The sequence below is a fragment of the Branchiostoma belcheri genome, unplaced genomic scaffold (genome assembly GCF_001625305.1).
Source record: "Branchiostoma belcheri isolate BF01 breed outbred unplaced genomic scaffold, Haploidv18h27 scaffold70, whole genome shotgun sequence".
Taxonomy (NCBI): domain Eukaryota; kingdom Metazoa; phylum Chordata; class Leptocardii; order Amphioxiformes; family Branchiostomatidae; genus Branchiostoma; species Branchiostoma belcheri.
In genome coordinates this window covers 142,524-156,901 of record NW_017804354.1, presented here as the reverse complement: position 1 = coordinate 156,901, position 14,378 = coordinate 142,524, and the positions used below count along the sequence as shown (strand labels likewise).

Sequence of the window (14,378 nt, the reverse complement as noted above, 5' to 3'; positions counted from 1 at the left end):
CACCACTGAGCCGACTACAACTGGTGTCTATTGACTATGTCCACCTTGAAAGGAGCAAAGGTTGGCTACGAGTACATTTCTGGTGGTTTGTGGACCATTTCACACGGTTTTGCTCAAGCATATGCCACCAGGAATAAGGCAGGGAGAACAGCAGCAGAGAAGCTCTTCAATGACTTCATTCCTAGATTTGGGTATCCTCTCAAGATTCACCATGATCAAGGAGCGGAGTTTGAAAACAGGTTGTTTCAACGCCTACATCAGCTGAGTGGAGTGTCGCCCTCGAGAACAACTCCCTATCACCCCCAGGGAAACGGTCAAGTGGAGAGGTTTAATCGGACTTTGCTAGCGATGTTACGTGCTCTCCCAGAATCCCAGAAGACAGATTGGAAGGCGTCTCTTAACAAGGTGGTTCATGCGTACAACTGCACCCGACATGAGAGCACCGGTTACTCTCCCCACTTCCTGTTGTATGGACATCACCCCCGACTGCCAGTGGACCTTATGTTTGGGATTGAAGACAAGGAGCATGAGGTTCAATCATATCCTGAGTATGTCAAGAGATGGAAAAGGGGCATGCAGGAGGCCTACAGGATTGCGAGTCAGCAGGCCAGGAAAACAAGTGCAAAAGGGAAGAAACAGTACGACAGAAAGGTGCACGGTCTCAGTCTGTCCAGTGGTGACCGGGTCCTTGTTAGAAATATGACAGACCGAGGAGGACCGGGCAAGTTGCGTTCCCACTGGGAGGACAAAATCCACATCGTTGTGAAGCAAAAAGGGAAAAATATCCCCGTGTATGAGGTACGCCCAGAGTGCCAAGAGGGAAGATCACGAGTGTTGCATAGAAATATGTTACTCCCATGCGAGGGACTGCCCCTAGAGGTCCCAGTTCCCAAACAGAGTAGAAGGAGAACACCTCAAGAGGAGGAGGGGAGAGGTAGTGAGAAAGAAGAAGCGGTGCCCAGCAGAGTAGAAGAAGATGAAGAGGCTGAACCTGAGAACCAGTCAGAAGCTGTGCCCAGCAGAGTAGAAGAAGATGAAGAGGCTGAACCTGAGAGCCAGTCAGGAGGCTCAGACAGCGATAGTGACAGCGAGAAAGAAGAATCTGCACTAAGTGGGGTTGAAGTTGAACATGATCAGCAGTTCAGTGGATCCCAAGATGGGGAGGAGGTACCAGAACTAGACAGGCCGAGACGAAACAGGAGACCCCCACAGACTTTAACATATGATAATGTAGGGGGAGACCCTGCTTATGTAAGAGTTCCGGCCGTAAACACAGTAGGGGCATGGCCCCAGTACACGGGGAACATGGGGATGTGGCAGCCCGGACAATTGTTTCATAGCTGTCCCCATTGCAGGCACCTCATTCCGGTGGTTCGCATGTATCTATAACCAAGAGACTGATGAATTCAAGCTATATGGACTCTGGTCTAGAACAATCAGTGGATTGAGACTGATGAATTCAAGCTATATGGACTCTGGTCTAGAACAATCAGTGAATTGTTGGAGCTAATCATAGTTAGCCGTGAAGTCTGAAGTTAGCTAGAAAGGGACAGTTGTAAATGCATGATATGAGTACGAGGAATACGTCAAGCAGTAATCAACTGTGTGAGGTCGAGATGACTTCTAGAGCAAAGAAACAGCTGTGCAGTAAGAAAGGTCATCATGACCTCTAAGTGACAAAAAGTAATGAGAGTCGAAGGAGAGATAAACTAGCTGAGTTTATAGATTTAGGAGTTAAGTAGTAACAATAAGGAGTTTATCTCAAGTTAATTCAAGATGTTATAAGTGCCAAATAAGAGATAAAAGGAAAGGACTAACACGATGTAGGGTAGATGCTAATGTTTATTATTATTTATACTCTTAGTTACATTGTTATTCCCTAAGTTTAACATTTCAGGATGCCTGTAGCTGGAGGAAATGAGTTACCTTATAGTATCGAGTTCCCAGTTTAACAGTTCTATGTGTTATTTACAACAGTTCAATAGTTATAGTCAAATGTCGGGACGACATCTCAGCCAGGGGGGGCGTGTGTTGCCATGTAGAAATAACCCCCTTTAGGATAATGGTTTGATCCGATGTACGCATGCGTACTGCGCAGTTGGTTTGAGAGAACAAAGAATACACTCAGTCGTCTCTATGCTCTGGCTTCGCTGGTCGTAATTGCGTTGTCATCTGGAACAGGAACTGTGATCTGGAACGAGGATTGGTAGGGTAACATAATCACAAGACGTGGTGACGGCACACTCGTTTTTCAAACTTATATTATCCAACACAGGGGACAATACTTATTTTCACCTGAGCGAAGTGAGGAAAGTCGTGTAAAGTGCCTTTCCCAAGGGCACAAGATCTCTAGGTTCAGAGTCGAGCACTCTGCCGCTACACCACACGACCCCAATATCGGGTAAGTTGTGGTACGTTATAATTTTCTAGACATTTTATTGCCCAAAGAATGTGATGCAAATAACGAACAAAACACTACCAAGTTTAACTGTGCCGGTGATGACGTCACGGCCAACGGGCAGTCTCAGTTTTGGCAAAGTTGAAAACTCAGCATCCAAAACTCACGCGCACGGAGGTACTCTCCAAGCAGAGGTTGTGGGGGAATGATCGTTAGCTTTTTATATATGGCCGTTTTTTTTTGTCGCTAATCCCACCCGTCGGTGGCTGTGGCCCTTCTCTGGCTAATGGATACTGCCTGGCTAATTTGACACCGAGAGGGATCTGCTTGGAGATTACACGGAGGATGTAGCTAGGCGGGCGGTAAGCCGTCATCAGCGCCCACAAAGCAAAAACCTCGGCCCACGAACATCACATACGTAACACAAACTCCACATAGAAAAAGCCAGACACAACCGCATTCCTCTAGAGCAAAGGATTTGCCAATTTTGCGATTTAAATAAGATTGAGGATGAGTATTTTTTCGTCGTCGATTGCACGTTTTATAGTAATGAGAGATTTCCTATATTCTTATATAATAGATAAGTTCCCCAGCTTTGGACGTTTAAATGAATCAGAAAAATTCATATTTCTTCTGAAACTTGACAAACCATATATTATTAGTTCTATATGCTCGTACATCTATGGCTGCGTCAAGAAGCGAGAAGAAGTCGAACAATGTAAATAGTAGATCACATTAGTATGTATAGTTTAAGTGTCATTGCTGTATCCTTTTCCTTGTCTAATCATGACCTGTACTTAGCTTGTTAGAGCACAAACGTACAATAAAGGTCTTTCATTCATTCATTCATTCATTCATTCATTCATTCAATAACAACATATGACATAAGGGGACCCGTGGTGTGTGTTTTATGGTGGCAGGCTACCCAATGTGTAAAAACTATTTACGTATGGGTCTGGTAAGAATACCATTTATTGTTTCGATTTCCTTTTTAACATCATTCCAACAATTTGCCGTGATATATATAAAGAAGGAACTGTCGCATGCTATGGTTTCTTCACAATAACAACATTTTACATACATTCTGGAAAACACAAAGATTGTTTTGACAGTTGAGTAATAGTTGCAAAAAAATCACGGGATTTCGAATGGTTAATAAACCACCACTGACATTGTCAAACTTGTGGGCGTCATACTAGTCATTCACGGCCGACTTCCACTGTATAGCTATGGTATTGAGTGAAATATAATAATACAAATAGTAGATCAACTGTCTACGTTCTTCAATAATGATATTTCTCCATATTGTCCATATGTATTGATTATTATGTTTTTACTACGTTTCTTCTTCTGTTCCAAACACTAACCTCTGACCTGGCCAATGGCCTGATTTGTTGATGTCTGTCACCATGGTGACTGGTGTTGGGTTACATAATGTTGCAATTTTATAGGAAGGATGTAGACTCCTGTCTGACCATATATATAAATGTTACATGTATTTGAGTAAGAAAAGCAAACCATGTGCGAAGGTAAACATGATGCATTTGCTTTGCAAATGTTACCTTTCTAGTTTATATATCATGTGTATGAGCATTTAGAAAGAAACATCTAGTGATTTTGATAGGCCGTGAGCAATCTGTAGGCAAGACAAGCTGTAGTGACGACATTGCGGTTGGACAGGCCACACATCCATGGCTAAAACAGGACTGACGACCTCTGCTCCTCGCCTCCGACCTGCTCGAAGAACATGAAGTCGATGAGGAAGAGCGCCCCCAGCAGCGTGGCCTTGACCTTGACGTCCAGGTCCATGGGGAACTGGATACCGAGGTTGTCTGCGTCTGTGAAGGCCTCCTTCAGCAGCCCGCTCCACTGTTTGGAGATCTTCCCTACCTGTAGACGGGACACAACGTTGTTAATTCATCTGTAACATTCCTGGCAAGTAACGTAGTCTACACTTCTTTGTTTAGAAGTCATAGAACATGTTTTGTATAATTAAGTACAACTGCTCACTGTACACTTCATGAGTATAGTTTAGCGTAATGCCAGAACGTACATGTAGAGTCGAAATATTTTCTAGACAGTAGTTCTTTATAACACTCTGTCAGACACAGTAACCGTTGACCATATATGTAGCATCATGATAGACTCATACCAACTAGTAATCTTATTATTTGCCATACATTGTACCCGTGACAATCGTTGTGCAATAAACTTTGACTTGACTATCGCTTATAGTCACTCACTCCTGATCACTCACTCAAGTCCGCATGCCCCTGGAGGAACATGCGGACCTGAGTGAGTGAATGAGTGACTATACTAATCTCTCTCCGCCGGTGTGCGAAACCAAATACTTCGACCTACTAACATCACACACGCACGACTCGAATACTGTGTATGTGCACCTTAGCGCACCCAAAATTGAAGCTGTGCACCCATTTTTTTCTATGGGTGCACCAGTGCACCCAAATATTTTCGTAGGTTTACGTAGGTAAAGAAGTTAAATGTAACTACAATGTATACAGCATACCCTTGTGTCAGAGAAACAAGAAAATCTTTGTTGTACTATTTTTGTTTAGAAATAAAACATAAGTTTTTGCTGACATTCCATTTATTCTATTTTATATGGTGCACCCGAAGAAAATTTTTTGCACCAACTTTTTTAGGTTGGGTGCACCAGCCCTGCACACGTCATAACAACGTGGTTTGTTTTATGGAAAAAGGAAAGTGATCTAGATTTAGCTCATTAAAGAGCTCCGACTGGTCGTGGTAAAGAAGAGAGACGTTACATGTAAGTACAGTACATGTATATATAGGTTCCCCTAGACGTTTCCAAAAAGCACAATGGACAGTGGCTTAATAATTTCTTGTCTTAAGGACTGCGACCATTTACAGTAGCGTATATATCGAACGAGCGACAACAGCCGGGATTCAAACTCCCAACCTCTTGGTCCAGAGGCCGTTCAATAATGATTTGCATCTGCGTCACGGCAATCCATTAATTTTGAAATTCTAAGTGTAGCAATTTGAAATACTATACTATGACTTCCAAACTGTGCTTCAGAAGCAAAACTACATTATGTAATATTAGGACGATACAAAAAGTAAATTTCGGGTCATCCCTTTACAAAGTAAGCTGAATCAGCCCTACTTCATTGAGAATAAGTGTCATTCAGGAAGTGGAGATGCCAAATTATGACGTTTTACGAGTTTGTTTAAATTAAAAGCTTGAAACACAGCGGTCAGAAATGTTGTTTAAATTCTGGCAGTTTGTGGTGGCACTACAAATAGAGTACGCCTCGTATGCACACGTGTGCTGTTTAATTGCCAACAAGAAATACCAGAAATGTGATATAATTGCACAAATATGATGAAAAATGGAAGTGAATCGCAAACACGATAATACAAGTAAAAATATTTAGATTTTCCGTGCAAAAATGTTGACAAAATGTTTCATAATGCCCCTTTCAACTCATTTTCCTTAGCCTCCATAGCACGCCAAAACTGGGAGTTTGGCGGTCTTCATGGTCTTTGGGAGCTTTTATGTGCTATTTTCTGATTGCATATAGACAACATAGCCGGCCTGGTTGAATTACCCCCGTTTTTTTTAACTGGGCTAATCAGGAACCAAGGAACCACGCGCCTACGGCGCTCGAGGTCCCCTCAAGCAGCGGGAAGACCCCCCCCCCAATTCAAAATCCTGGCTTCGGGCATGCGAAGACCACCAGCCCCTCAGTTCTAAGCCTGTTACGGAGGCTACATTTTCCTCGCCTTTTGAGACTCGTCAGGAACCATGACGTCGAACTCCACGTCCCCGCAGAAGGAGCAGCTGAGACACGGGCCCTCGATCACCAGCACCACGTCACCGGCAGCGTCTTCTATCTCAAACTTGGGCAGGAACGGGTGCCAGATCTGCCGCACCCACCCCACCGTCGTGCCGGGAGGGGCCTGCACCTCCAGCTCCTGGAACAAACGATTGGAGGTAGAAAGAAATTTGGAAGCGGCGTTATGCTGTTATGAATACTGTTTAGAACAATACCTAGAACACTGTGACTTCGAGCAGCGCTCAGCTATTAGTAAAATTAGAATCAGTGCCCACCCCTTGGAAATCGAAAAAGGGCGATATATGAAAGTTCCTGTGTCGGAGAGAATTTGTAAATATTGCTCCTCAAATGCAGTGGAAGACGAAATTCATTTCACCTCTAACTGTCCATTTTATGATGACATCAGAAAACAATTATTTAGCACCGTGTCCAAAATGCTCCCTTACTTCCCCACCATTCCCTATCACAAAAAAATAATTTTACTACCAAAATCAAAGGACCCACATATTATAGAAGAAGTGGGTAAATTCGTCTTCCATTGCCTAAAAAGAATACGTCAAACCCAGTAAAACTAGTACCATGTATGTTGTAGAATATAGTATAATGCTAGACGTAGATATAGTCTCACATACCACTGTATTTTCTTTCTTATGTTGTTGGTAATCTGCAATTAGCCCTCGGGCAAGTATTTGCAATTAACTTTCATTATTAGCTTCATGTTAATTATCTGAATAGTACCACTCATCCAACTGCTCTTATGTAACATGTGGACATATCCATAATGAATCGTAGAAAGGGTCCCTGAAAAATCTTCGTCAGCAAAGTCATGCAAGCCAACTGGTTGGTTAAAGAGGCAGTAAAACTGGGTTTTCAAAGTCATTATGTTTACCGAAGGAAAACATATTGTTTTTCCTCTGTTTCCTCTTCCTCTTCTTCTCCAAACACTAACCTCTGACCTGGCCAATGACCTGATTTGTTGACGTCTGTCACCATGGTAACTGGTGTTGGGTTATGTAATGTTGCAATCTTATAGTTAGACTCCTGTCTGACCATATATATGAATGTACATGTATTTGAGTAAGAATTAACAGATCAGACCATATGCGAAGGTAAACATTATGCATTTGCTTTGTAAATGTTACCTTTCTAGTTTTTAATGACCTTATCCCACAGCACACTGATATCTGTGAGGTAAAGGTGCGATGTCACTGACTGGAAACGGTTACGTTTTTTCGTATCGTAGGCTAGTTCGAGCTATTTATAGGTGGCACCAACAAATAAAGGGACTTCTCACGTAGCTTATTTTAGGTCTTTTTTAAATGCCCCATGCACAAAGTGTGCTAAGAAATGACAACATATGCCAATATCATAAAGATTTCCTCATCCAAAATAGTTTGTTTTTGCCATCCTGAAATTCAATTGGATGCCTTTAAACCCAGCAGTCACATATAATCATGTATGTAATGAAGTTTTTTACACGACTGTAATCACAAGTACACAACATAATTTATCTTGACAATACTTCACACAGTTTTACATTGGAAAAACCTGGCCAATGTGTTCATGTTTTTGTGAACCATAAAATTTAAAGCCCCCCCCCGACCACTGAACGATTGTTGTTCTTATTTATTCATTAGTTTATTTATCTATCTATGACCGTGACCATAACCTTTTCAAGATGTCAACCCCGAGACCAGACAGGTTTGAACCAGTCACACCAGGAAGGACCCCTACTCTTTTCGATAAGTGTGGTGGGATCTTTAACGCGTTCAAGGTGTGACTCTCCTTAAACATGGGACCTCCGACTTTACGCCAGGAGGTATTTAAAAGTGCCTTTTCCAATGGCACAACACATGAACAGTGAGGCGATTGAGGTCTGTTAGGGATTCGAACCCAGAACCTTCAGATACCAAGTCAACAACCCTAACCACACTCCCGCCTTACCAGCCTATTGTCTGCACTAGCGTAGCCTCTACCAGGCACCGCGGACTAATCTCCAAGCAGATCTTTTGGTGGGGGTAAGACAGTATCAAATTGGCCATCTGTAACCATTTCCCACCCAAGTGATTATTGTGTTTGTGGCTTGTGAGCAAAATAACTCGAGTATATTCAAACAGATGTTCATGATTTTTGGTAGGCAAGCTGCTATTGTAAAGGCCAAGGGCAAGTTCGAAAACAGGCCTCGTGGGGGGTCCCTATGTCGCTGCAGTGGACTTTTTGTGGTAGTGGGTTGGGAAATGGTTACAGACTGGCCAATTTGATGCTGTCTTACCCCCACCAAAAGATCTGCTGGGTCGCGAATCGGATCTATCTTCTATGGTCCGGGATCTTCTCTGGTATACTATCCCTTTATTTCGGCCAATTTCTACTATTTTTCCAGCGATCCGCGGTGCCTGGTAGAGGCTAGTACAAGCGGTGACCATTCCTTACCTGCAGACAGCAGACCCAGAAACAGTTCATACAGCGCAGAGGACGGCTAAAGTGGATGATTTCCTGCTGAGAGTTGTCGAAAACCTTCATCTCGAAGGAGCGGACGTTTCCACAACATTGGCGGGTGCAGCAGTCGTTGTCCTCGGCGGCAAAGTAAACCTGTTGTCCCATGGCGTTCTTGATTTTGTACTTGTTGTCACCTTCTATTCCTACGAACGCCTCCAAAAGCTCCACTTGTTGTTTCACCAGGAGTTGATCGATCTGAGAAAAAAAGGTACAGCACGAAAACATGTCTAAGTACAGTAAGTACACATATAAAGAGCTATTAAAGGCGTGGAATATTTCCGCAGACTTCACGATTGCGGAAAGGCAATTAAATGACAAATGTCTCATTTCTGGATCGAACTCTGCTAACATGGAGCCGCCAAACTCTGCTAAACCCTGTTAAGCTCCTCTAGTCTGAAAGTGACGTGACGGATAATCTCCAAACAGATCATGCGGCAGCAAGGCACTGCCAACTGGCCAGAGCAGTCACCGAAGCTAATGGAGCTCCTACAAAGAAGTATATACATTTATTTATTTTTATTTATTTATTAATTTTTACCACGTACAATATGCACTGTGGATGGCATGGTGAAACAGGTGTTTCTGACATGAAACACCTTTTCAAAGCCGCCATACCAATAAAATGACAAAACAATACAAAAAGTAATCAAATCACATAATACAATTTGAGAAACAAATGAATAAACTTAGAACTACAAGACAAGTCAACTTATTAACATTGTGAGATTAATTGATTCGAGACAACAAATAACGACAGTGTGTGTATGTGTATGTATATGTGTATGTGCATGTTTATGTGTATGTGTATGTGCATGTGTATGTGCATGTGCATGTGCATGTGCATGTGCATGTGTATGTGTACGGATAAAAACGTTTCATGCAGGCAAAGTGAACCAAGTGTTACAAACCACATCTATAGTCCATGGAGATAGTAGAGTCTACTATCTCCATGGACTATAGATGTGGTTTGTAACACTTGGTTCACTTTACCTGCATGAAACGTTTTTATCCGTACAAATACACATGTATATACTTCTTTGTAGGAGAGTAGAGGTCTTTTTTTGTTGAAGGTGACGTGAACAATGTGCATGTATCCATTGTTAATGGGTGTATCTCCATGGAGCTATATCTGTAGTGGTCAAATCTATGTGTGCATCCATAGTGAATGGAGCCGCAAAACACTGAGGAGCTCCTCCATACCGCTGTACCGCTGTATTTTTCCTAAAAGGTGACGTGAACCATGTATATGTATTCATAGTGCGCGTACAAAAATGTCTCAGGGCAATATTAATCGCCTCCGTGGAGCTAGATGTAGACGGCTAATGCAGCTCCGCCGTGCCTCCTGTACAGGCCTCCGGGCGGGTGCACAGTGGGGCGGGTGGGAGTTTTGATCCTTGCCACTTGCCGTGGCGGGTAGCCTCCTTTTCAGGCGTTCCCGGAACGGTCGTTCTGATCAAACGTCTGGGCGGCTGGTTGTAGGATAGCCGGCAAAAGAACGCGTTAAAAAATCTACAAAACGCAGTATCAAAACACACCCGCCTGGAGGCCTGCCCTGTAGGGCAAACTGTGTATAATGTCCTTGCTGATACCAAGGACATTTTACACGAAGCAGTACTTCACAGAAACAATAATGGTGAAAATAGCCTTGCAACCTTCATTTTCATATTTTCACAACTTGCGCCATGATTGGTTAAACCTGCAAGAGTCAAACCTGTGAATCTGCATGTTCGTGTCATGATTACTTATCTGTGATTACAAAATACATGTACACAATCACATGTCAGGCAGGCAATTAAAGTCATGTGCAAAATTGGTACCAATTGGTACCACTTACTGGCATTGGTGAACTAGCTGGCTAGCAATACCATTGTCGCCCTTTTGATTTGTTTTAAAAACATCTTTTTTAAATCCATAAATCCCACGTTCTCTGCTCCGGGTTCTAAAACATATAACATATATAATTTCAGCCTCCAACCGGTTGCCGGTTGGTAATATTTCCAATCGTTGGTGTACGCGCTCTCTTCAGTTAATAAGGCCACATCGTCTTAATTTAATGGATGACATCCTCTGAAGACCCCCAAACTAGTGCGGGCGAGCGAATAAAAAGAAATTCCATCCAAAAATAAAAATGCTACTAAACCACAGGAATAAAAAGCTGTTATTGTGAATTTGCGGCAGTACGTAGAGACGTATACGACAAGCCGGCACATGCTGGCCTTTTGCGGAATTTATGAATCGGCACTATACGTATGTACTGAGTTCTTGAGTCGGGGAGCTTCGGTAGCCTGGGTACCCGGCTCCGTATTGTCGGTAACTACCACGGACTACCCAGGCTTAGAGCCAGGCCAGGGCCTCGGTGGACGTGAGAACAGGCGAAAATCAATGCGCGCGCGGATGTCATCCATAAAATTAAGTCGGTGTGGCCTAACTATGAAATGTTAAATTATTAAACAACATATCGTGACGCTAACATTTATGCTGTCATCGTGGAGAATTAAGAATTATTGATTGAAGCTGGGTAAAAGGGATGACATGTAGGTTATCACGTAATGGTGGTCCTGGTGAGTGTCTGTAGTTAGGCCACAGCAAGTAATTTTTATGGATGACATCAGCGCGCGCATTAATTTTCGCCTGATTTGGGAAAAAAACAAGAAGTTTTGTTGCCTTCTGACAGTGGTCAACATGCCGAAAATGGGCAAAGATGTCTGTTGCCATGCCGGAACATGGATGGCAGATAACTATGAAGAGAGGAGACAAGAAAAGGCTGATTTAATGTTTTGTTTCTTACTTTGATGCAGTGATATGTGATGCTGGCTGTATATATGTGATGTTCCTACTGAATCAAAACCATTTGTACAATGATTGAGTCAAAATTTTGACATGTAGGAACCTTGTTTTTTTCGGCCCGCCTTGTTTTTTTTCGCCCGCTCGCATTAGATTTGGAGTCTGCGGAGGATGTCATCCATAAAATTTACTTGCTGTGGCCTAATGGTGGTCCTGGTGAATGTCTGTAGCTATAGTGTAGTTTGTGTGTGCGACTCAAGCGGTATTATAGACAAAAGCAGCCATGCCCCCCATTTTTTGGATATTAGAATTACAGCGTTTATGTTCTGCAAAAAGGCAATATTCCTTATCTTAGGCCTGGAAAAATGTTGTGTTCTGCTTACCCGACCATAGCAAAAACCCAAAGGCTTTTTTTTTGGGGGGGGGGAGTCGTCCGCCAATTTTCAATCTGACATAGGTGCGGTGCTTACTGGTACACTGGACAGAATGAGATTTTTCAGGACCGTAATAGGAAATCCTTGCCTTTATATATGTGTTTGGTTTGCCGCTATGCTAATTTAATTACGGAGAAACGTAATGATGACGTCTAATACAGAATCGGCCCTGGCTGCGGACCCTGTTACACGAATGGCCGTTTAACCTTTGCGTCACGTAGTATTTAAACCCTGCTCTAGATCTTTTCCTTGTAATCTTGCCAGAACACCCTGCATGACACGTAAACATGAGCTCTATGGTGAAACTGCGGTCCTATATTTAGAATCTGAGACTTAATCTTCAAGCAGATGTTAGGGCGAAAAATACGTTCTCTACATGTCTACCCCTCAAATATTGACACTGACCCCTGACTTGTCGGTTATGTTTTGATTGTTCTTTTTAAGGATAATATCTATATTGATAATATTTTAAGAATAACCTGCTAATCCCCTCAAGACTAGGTTCTGTTAGCTATAAGAAACGTCAGAATATTTCCACCACATCATCTGCTCGAATGTTCCTGAAGGAAGGATGACGGTGCCTTACCTCACACAGATACTCCAGTCCGGGGGGACATCCCGGCGGGCCTCGTGTCGGCGGCTGCATCCACTGGACCTGTCCCGGCGGCGGGCCGTACCCGGGCTGCGGGCCGTACCCGGGCTGGGGCCCGCCATAGCCGGCCGGCTGGGGAGGGGGAGGGTAGCCCTGCTGTGGCGGAGGGTACGCTGGTTGGGGAGGGGCGGGGTATCCCTGCTGCGGTGGGGGGGCAGGATACCCCCCTGCTGGAGGGAGGGGGTATCCAGGTTGAGGGGGTGGGTAACCCTGGGCGGGAGGGGGGTACCCTGGATACCCGGGCTGCCCTGTACCGGAATCCGGCTGGTACGCCATCTATAGCTGTGAGGCTGTCAGAACGCGCATGAATAATAGATCCGTCCCGGGGGATCCTGCTTGTCGTACTGAATCAAGTTGCTAGATGGCGCGCATGTAACGTTACATAGCTCCACAACCCCACACCTTCTGGGAAATAATTATTAGCTCCCTAACCCTCAGAAAATGATCACGTAATTTGCAGAATATGTGACTATATAACTAGTAATATATAACTAGTATAGTAATATATATAACTGTATATAACTAGATGCTGTGTGTTAGTATTTTTGCTACCGTTAGTTCATTTTTGATATATTCCCTGTGTGTCGTATGTGTGTACATGTCAGAATGGACCACAGGAAGAATAGCTACAGTTTGTAAATGTGGATCCTAATAAAGTCAAAGTCAAAGTGAGGTATTTACAATTGGAACTACAAGGGGATTTCTTGTGAAATCTTGTGGATAAATTGGATAGATGGGGGATAAATCATGAAAGGAACAACGGATTTTTATCATTTTGGTATGTATGTTGCTAAGACAGACATGCACACAATGAGAAATAAATTATGTAAATGATGCATGATTGATTGGGAAATTTAAAAATTCCATTGCTGTACATGATAGGACTTTAATATATGAAATGTATGTAATCTGTGGGAAGCAGAACATCATCAAATGAAAATTGTGCATAATTACTGCAAACATGCCATGATTCGCTTTGGTAAGTGATTAACATTTTATACTTGTGACTCGTGTATGTTAGTTAAAGGTAACATACCTATACATATATCATGTTAATGTGGGTCATTTGCATAATTGATAAAATGTTGGAACAAAACTTTGTAAAGGATAGGGCTTTCACATATAATTATAGAGAAACCGTGTATAAACTAGAAAGGCCAACATTTGCTTCGGAGCAAATGTAATATTTCACTCCATGCCCCTCCCCAAACAAAAATAGAAGATTCAAAATAAATCATACTGCAATTATACAAGGACAAGCACTTTGAATCTTGACAGCTTTATTTACAAAAATGGCACTTGGCTATTATCTCCCAATTTTTTTTTACAAAGATACAAGGACAAGCACTTTAAATCTCGACAGCTTTACTTAACACTTATCTTAACCTCAAAGTTACATATTGCAGGTATCTAAATACTACTAATGACGAGATTGTAACTACTACTAACGGTAGCAAAATTTTCACGGTCTGAGAAAAATGGACATGTTCAAGGTGGTGACAGATGCAGGAAAAGAAAGTCCAGGAATTATTTCCTAACCAGCCTCTGAACACCAGGAATTGCTGGTTGACCACTTGATACAAACTTGTGATAAGCTTAAGGTGCAGTACCCAGATGTCGGCCTTATGCTCATGGGTGACCTAAATAGAACAGATTTCAAAACCCTGTCCCTATCCCACAGCTTAGACCAAGTTGTCACCACGCCCACTCGGGGGGAGGCCATCTTAGATGTAATCCTCACAAACCTTAAGAAGTACTACCTGACCCCAGAGGTTACTAGTCCCATAGGAAGA

General features: G+C 42.8%; 1 protein-coding gene across 1 annotated transcript; it reads right to left on the bottom strand.

Moving 5' to 3' along the window:
• Positions 1 to 3,862: 3,862 nt before the first annotated feature.
• On the bottom strand, positions 3,863 to 12,636 carry LOC109484861 (phospholipid scramblase 1-like). Its single transcript, XM_019788219.1, has 4 exons — positions 12,520 to 12,636; positions 8,650 to 8,910; positions 6,167 to 6,358; positions 3,863 to 4,288 (listed from the first exon to the last, which is right to left on the bottom strand). The coding sequence occupies exons 1-4, from the start codon at positions 12,577 to 12,579 to the stop codon at positions 4,094 to 4,096; spliced, it is 708 nt and encodes a 235-aa protein (XP_019643778.1). The 5' UTR covers positions 12,580 to 12,636; the 3' UTR covers positions 3,863 to 4,093.
• Between the last annotated feature and the right edge of the window lie 1,742 nt (positions 12,637 to 14,378).